Consider the following 8,007-nt stretch of genomic DNA (forward strand, 5'->3'; position numbering starts at 1 on the left):
CTCCTACACTATAACTCCCTTTTGGATACAAGTATATCGTCTGCCTTTTCTTAGTAAATCTGAAGCTTTGGCAAAAATCCTGGGTAACATGGTTGGTACTTTCTTAGAAGTACATGAAGACTCGCTTAACGAAGGTTGGGGACCTTTTCTTAGAATGAGAGTGGGTATTGATGTGTCTAAGCCTTTGCTCCGTGGTCAACTAGTTTCCTTCCCTTGGATGGCTGATGAGATGTGGTTGGATTACCGCTATGAACGACTGCCGGACTTTTGTTATGAATGTGGTATAATTGGTCATGTTTTTGACAAATGCCCTTCATTTTTGGAAAAATTAGATGAAGGACTTCATCCCGATCTTCCTTATGGTCCCTGGATGGAAGGATCGTCTTTGCCCAAGTCTAGTTATGACAGATATCGTCAAGATTTCTCAAAGGAGGGGCCATGGCCTTTCATAACTCGTCTTGCTCGAAATACTATCAATCCCATAATCATTATCCGAGACACTTGCCTGCTACTCCTGTTCGTGTTACTAATACTGAAAAAGGCAAAGGAGTTTTGGAGTCTACTCAGATCTTTGAAACTGCTAATAAGAGTTTCCAACATTTGCAATTGATTAGCCCTCTTACATCGGTTGGTGACTACAAATCTGATCTGGCTTCCTCTTCTGGATCGAGAGACACTGTTATTGATAAGCATGATACCCATAATTCCACTAATCATTCCTTAAAGCAGCCCATTCATTGCACTAAATCGTGCAATATTGTGTCTCAAACCAAAAAAGTCATGGATTTACATTCCACTACCATCCCTCCCCATACTCTTTCTCAAGAATTACCACCAGTAGCCCCTACTCCACTTATCCCTATTGCCACTTATCCTCCTCCCACTATTCCTATATCAAATACTTCCGTCCCTATCCCCATGAATATACCACCAGCTTACTTACACATATCCAACTCATCACCACTTATGTCCCACATGTCTGATGCTCCTGCTGCCATGACAGTCACTGCTGATCCAACTCTGCTAACAGAAAATCGGCTCTCATCCATCTTCAACAAAAGACAGCTTACTACTTCGGGAGGTAATGTCCGTACCATTCTGAAGAGATGTCGCACCAGAGTTTCACCTTTAGCAGATACTACTAATTTTCCTATGCACCAGCAACCGGACCCTTCTTCTGAATTTCCCAGCAATTCTTTGAAGGCTGATGGCGATGATGCTTCTTTGGCGAAGGCTGTTGCTCAGCCTCGCCAATCGCCATGAATATTATTTGCTGGAATGCTCGGGGCTTGAGCAATCCAAGAGCATTCCGTCAACTTCGCATGCTCGTTTCTCATCATAGTCCTGATGTTGTTTTTATTATGGAGTCAAAGCTTAGAATAGGGTCTCTTTCTAAATTCCGTAATGTATTAAAGTTTCCTAATGGTATTGAAGTTCCTAGAGTTGGTCTTAGTGGGGGTCTTTTATTTCTTTGGAAATCTAATGTAAATGTATCTATGATTAATTATGGTATAAACTTTGTTGATTGTTACATGGGTTTTGTTGATGGTCCTTCTTGGCACTTTTCGGGTTTCTATGGTGCTCCCTCTATTTCTCAGAGGCAATTCACTTGGGAATTGCTAAAAAAATTAAAAGATACTGCTCCTTTATACCCGTGGCTTGTCATGGGCGATTTTAATGAAGTCCTCTCTCAAAGTGATAAACTTGGTGGTCCATTACGTTGTGAAAACCAGATTGATGCTTTCCGAGATGCCATTGATTTTTGTGAACTTCATGATCTACCTTACAATGGTGATAGATTTACTTGGCACAATAACCATTCTCAAACTTCAAATGTTAAGGAAAGACTTGACTATGGGTTCACTAATACTTTCTGGGCTGATTCTTTTATTACTCAACCTGTTTCTCATTTGGATTTCTTTGGTTCGGATCACAGAGCCTTGTTGTTTTCGGTTGCCATCCCCAATGTGCAATCACAGCCGAGATTCAAGTCAAGATTCAGGTTTGAACAAATCTGGTTGCAGGAGGAAAAATGTCATGATATTATACTGGAACAGTGGAAGAATTCGGCTACTGACCCTACTAATCAGGTGCTGCAGAATATTTCTAATTGTGCATCTCAGCTTCAGCGTTGGCACCATTCAAAGTTCAGTTATATGCCGAAAAAAATCAAGATTTCCCAAGATAAAGTGGCTGCTCTTAATAATAAGCATGACACGAGTATTGAACATTTTGAAGAGCTTCGCATGAGTGAATCAATCCTTGATGAGTTACTAACTAAAGAAGAGGAATACTAGAAGCAAAGATCAAGAATTTCATGGTTGCAATCTGGTGATTCTAACACCAAATTTTTTCATCAAAAGGCTTCTAGCAGGCGGTCCAATAATACTATTCGTATGCTGATTGACGAACATGGAATTGAACATTCATCTCCTGCTGATATTGCTCACATTGTTCAGAGTTATTTTCATAATATATTCTCCACAGAGGGTTACGATGCTGCTGCTATTGATCATGTGATGTCTGCTGTTCCTCATATTATTTCTGCTGAAACTAACCAAGCTCTTCTTCGTCCTTACACAGTTTCTGATGTGTATGATGCTCTTTCTTCCATGAAATCGGATGGTAGCCCAGGTATAGATGGTATGTCTGTCATGTTTTACATCAACTATTGGGAGATTGTTGGCGATCTTGTTTCTCGTACAGTTCTCAAAGTTCTAAATGATGGGGGAGATCCTTCAAGCTTCAATCAAACTGTTATCACCTTAATTCCTAAGGTTAAGAAACCGACTTCAATGTCCCAGCTGCGCCCAATTAGTCTTTGTAACGTTCTATACAAGTTGGTTTCGAAGTCAATAGTGCTACGATTGAAGCCTTTTATTGGTGAAGCAATTTCAGATTCTCAAAGTGCATTTATTCCATCTCGTCTAATCACTGATAACGTACTTATTGCCTTTGAACTGCTACACTCTCTTAAACATTTAAAAAGAGGCAAGGAAGGTTATGCAGCCATCAAATTAGACATGAGCAAAGCCTTTGATAGGGTCGAATGGCATTTTATTCAGCATATGATGTTAGCTTTGGGTTTTCATCCAGCAGTGGTCGACCTTGTTCAGCGATGTATTCAAAGTGTATCTTACTCATTTCTTATCAATGGTTCGGTGCAAGGGACTGTTCATCCAAGTCGTGGTATTAGACAAGGGGATCCCTTATCCCCTTATCTTTTCATTATTTGTGCGGAAGGTTTATCACGACTTCTCCAACATGAGGAGGCTATTGGTAATTTACAAGGTCTACGGGTCTCACGTTCTGCTCCAAGTGTCTCTCACTTGTTCTTCGCGGACGATAGTTTGGTTCTATGCCGTGCTAATCGACGTTCTGCAGCTGCCATTAAATCATCCATTGATATCTATTGCCGAGCTTCGGGCCAAAAACTGAATGTGGACAAGTCAGTTTTATCTTTCTCCCCAAATACTCTCCCTTCAATCCAAACGTGTCTACAACAGATTTTGTTAATGCCAATACAACCGTGTCATGAGCGCTATTTGGGTCTTCCATCATATTCAGGAAGGGATAAAAAAGTCTTGTTTGCTGAGATTAAGGAAAAGCTATGGAAAAATCTTTCGGCTTGGCAAGAGCAATTATTTTCTATTGGTGGTAAGGAAGTCCTCTTAAAAGCTGTTGCCCAATCTATTCCGACATATGCAATGAGTTGCTTCCGCCTCTCTAAGTCACTAATTAACCAAATTGAAGTGATGATGAATAAATTCTGGTGGGGTTCGAATTCCTCTGGTTCGGGCATTCATTGGAAGACTTGGTCTCTACTTTGTGCTCCAAAGGTGGAAGGAGGTTTAGGTTTTAAGAGCTTCATTCATTTTAATCAAGCTTTACTAGCGAAGCAGGCTTGGCGCATCTTCTCCAATCCTTCTTCCCTGTTAAGCCGCATTCTCAAAGCTCGATATTACTCACATTCCTCCTTTTTGGATGCTGGTCATGGCTCATATCCCTCCCTTACTTGGCAAGGGATTCATTGGGGCAAAGCTTTGCTTTCAAAAGGTCTTAGATGGAAAGTGGGAGATGGTCAAGGCATCTTGTGCAAAAGTGATCCTTGGCTGCCTGGTGTCACCAACTTTCGTCCTTTGGTTGTGACTGGAATTGAGGATCATATTAAGGTTTCTTCTCTAATTACAGCTGAAAGGTCTTGGAATTTAAACTTGCTGAACTCTTATTTTATTCCTGCTGATGTTGAGCGAATCCTTAGCATTCCATTGACCCTAACTCCATATTCGGATGCACTTATCTGGCACCATGAGCATAATGGCTGCTACACGGTGAAATCGGGTTATTTTTTGGCTACTAATTTGGAGGAACAACAGCCTAGTATATCAGGTACACAATCGCATCAATGGTGGAAAAAATTCTGGCGGTTGTCCTTGCCTTCCAAGGTTCGTATTTTTTTATGGCGTGCGATAAATGATTGTATACCGGCTACTGCTGTTCTGTTTCACAGGCATATAGCTCAGTCCCCAATTTGTCCACTATGTCAACAAGATAGTGAATCAATTATGCATGCTTTGTTCTATTGCCACAGGCCTAGGAAAATTTGGAAAGATTCCTCTTTCTCACTTGATAATATACTCTTTAGCAGTATGACTTTAAAGGAATGTTTTCTTTATTTTTCCACCATCTGGTCTGATTCTACAATTGAACAATTTATCACAATCTTGTGGTATATTTGGAATGAAAGGAATAGAGAAAAGCATGGAAATAGAACCAAGCCATATGATATGGTTCTCTATTTTGCTCTGTCTTATATTGAGGAATATCAAGCTGCCCAGAAGCCGAAGACTACTCCAACATTGTCTTCTCCCTCACGGTCGAAATCTGCTACAGAGACTCCTTGGCTTAATCCTCCTTCGGGCAAGCTTAAGTTGAATACAGATGCGGCAGTCGACAAATCCAACCAACGTACTGGTTGTGGAGCTGTATTAAGGGACTCTAATGGAGATATTGTGGCTGCTTTTTCAAAGTCAATTCCGGGTGTTTTTCGGCCTGAAATAATGGAAGCTTTGGCTCTTTTGAATGCTTTAAAATGGCTGATGGACAATCAATTGACTGCTCACATCTTAGAAACAGACTCTCTTTTAGTGGTCAAAGGTTTACACACATCTACTACTACTGTTTCTGATTTCCATTGTCTGTTATCAGACATTACACATCTAGTGTCCAATTTCCCAGGAGTGCAGATTTCTCATGTTTATAGATCTGCGAATACGGCTGCTCATTTGTTAGCGAAGTATGCTCTTTCGGTGGACTCTGTTTGTTTTTGGTTGGAGGAAATACCTCCCCCGTTAAATGCTTATTGTATTATGGATGATTAATATAATATAATTGGCATTTTTATCTCAAAAAAAAAAAAAGATAAAGTTTTTTTAATATAAAAGTAATTAATTTGTTTCTTATGGGTATTATAAATAATCAAAAAGCTAGCTACTTTTAAAACACATAAAAATTACAAAAAAAAAAAAAAAAAATTAAGGATGAAAAAGTTGATTATATTATAAATGTTAGTTGCTTGATGTTATTTATAGTATATTGTTATAAAAAATAACACGAAAAGGTAGAACAGTAACAACAACAATAAACAGATAACAAGATTAGGATTAACATGTAATTTGTAGTATACAAAGCAAGTAATTACAATTTTAGTGGTTTATAGTATATGAAGCAGGAACAGTAATAATAAAAACGACTAAAAATATATCATTTTTCAAAGTAAGACTCTATTTCAAATTAGGAATTAGATCATATAATTTTTCAACATACGAAGAAATGATACTATTTTTGTTAGGTTATCTATTCAACAATATATGATCGATATTACGATGTAAGAGATACAATGGTGTATCCAATAATAGGGCTCTGTTTTTTTTTTTTTTTTTTTTTTTTGTGATGGTAATTAAATTTTTCACAATGGATTGGTCGAGATGATAATCGGCCTACTCTTTAACACAACAATGATTTCAAATGCAATTTTCATTTTTAGGATTTGAAATAGATCGATTTTTTTTTTTTTTTCTAAGTTTGTTTAGGTTTTTTTTCGACAATGGAGTTTTCTGATTCAGTAACAGAAATTTCCTTGAAATTAATTAATCAGATTGAATTGATGCATGCACTGATTAAAAAGGAGATTGAGTTAATTGTGGAGGAGTTGGCGAAAACAATTTCTTCTTTTGATTATAGAAATTATTTTGATTGGACGGTATAAAACTTACGTGACATGTTATGTACACTCATTTAATTGATTAATGATAATGATGTAAATTTAATTATTAGATAAAAGATTCCCAAAAGTACAAGTATTTTTTGTCCTTTTTTTAAAAAAATATTTACGTATATACATACATACTATTTTTGTAAAAAGAAAATGTCTTTCTTATCATTATATACAATTAGTCATAATAATTGAGGTTAAAATAATTGAAAATAAGACAGAGTAACAAAATTTATGTAATAAAGGGAAATATTAAAATTAACTTAAAAATTTATCTAAATGTCTATAATATGACACTTTTGTTGGTAAACAATAGATGCCCAGCAAATAGTTAGTAGATTTCTTATACAAAATTTTCCTAAACAATTTATATATTACGATCCCTCAAAAAAATATTACATATTACAAAAATAAAATATCATATTAATATATCATGTTGTTAATCACGCAAAAAGTGTCATATTATTTAAAATAAAAAATATTTAAAATTTTTAATGTAATTTTTAGGACTTGGGTTGTCCCTCCCTCCCACACAATATAAGGTGAGTCACATGATATATAAATGTAATATTTAAAATACACAATGTAATAATTAAAATAATGTTTCAAAATATTGTTTTAAGAATAATTTAAATTTTTCTAAGTAAATTTAACTTATTTTTTAATTAATTTAATATTTTATTAGGTTTTTAAATATTTTTTATAATTTTTTTTTAAATTAATTTTTATTAATAGTACATTGTAATTTTTAAAATTATTGTTTTAAAAAAAAGAAAGAGAACAAAATTTTGTATTGGTCATAAGAGTAAAAAAACGAAATCTAACGAAAAGAACATATAATTATATAACTGTTTTTAATTAAGGACAAAAAATACTAATGGGTGATTCTACCCTCTAAAAAGGGATGTATTAATACACTATTTATTTGTTTCAGCATCTCGAAAAAAATTTTGGTCTAATTTTTTTTCGTATTCATGTACGTTATAGCTATTTAAAATATCTTACAAAATTTTGAGAAATTCATAATAATTTACAATATAAAAAATAATATTCAAACAGTCCATTTTATGCTCGTATAAAATAAAATAGTAGTCACGCGTGCAACACATTATTTGAATGTAGTTTTCGGCGTGTTAAACCTTTTCGAATTTCTTAAAACTTTGCTGGATGTCTTAAATAACTATAATTTACATGACCATGAGAAAAAATTTGACTAAGAAATTATTTTAGATACTAAAACGAATAGAGATATATCGATGCATCCCTTTTTAAGGGGGTGTATTATAGAATTTTCTAATACTAATTATTATTCTATATTAAATTGAGAATCTCAATTACTTTTGCGTAATTCTACAATGCACTCCCTTAAAAGGGGTGTACTGATGCACCCTTATCGATTTCAACATCTAAAATTTTTTTAATTTAATTTTTTTTTCATATTTATTTATGTTGTAGTTATTTAAGAAATCCTACACAATTTTAAAAAATCAGAATAATTTACAATATAGAAAGTAGTGTTCAAACAATCTATTTCACACACGTATAAAATAAAATAGTCACGCGTGCAACACATTTTTTGAACTCTATTTTCGGCGTGTTAAATTTTTTTCAAATTTCTTAAAATTTTATAGGATATCTTAAATAGCTATAACGTACGTGACTAAGAAAAAAATTAACTAAAAAATTATTTCAGGTGTTAAAATAGATAAAAATGCATCAATACATCTATTTAA

The 8,007-nt window shown here is 34.6% G+C and overlaps 1 protein-coding gene across 1 annotated transcript; it reads left to right on the forward strand.

The window, feature by feature from the left end:
- Positions 1-1,259: 1,259 nt before the first annotated feature.
- Positions 1,260-2,297, forward strand: LOC133038470 (uncharacterized). Its single transcript, XM_061116635.1, has one exon. It carries the CDS (start codon positions 1,260-1,262, stop codon positions 2,295-2,297), a length of 1,038 nt encoding a protein of 345 aa, XP_060972618.1.
- Positions 2,298-8,007: the final 5,710 nt, after the last annotated feature.

The sequence above is a fragment of the Cannabis sativa genome, chromosome 5 (assembly GCF_029168945.1).
Source record: "Cannabis sativa cultivar Pink pepper isolate KNU-18-1 chromosome 5, ASM2916894v1, whole genome shotgun sequence".
Taxonomy (NCBI): Eukaryota; Viridiplantae; Streptophyta; class Magnoliopsida; order Rosales; family Cannabaceae; genus Cannabis; species Cannabis sativa.

Excerpts from the sequence above, each read along its gene's own strand:
- LOC133038470 (XM_061116635.1), top strand. The coding sequence starts at position 1,260 with ATGAATATTATTTGCTGGAATGCTCGGGGCTTGAGCAATCCAAGAGCA.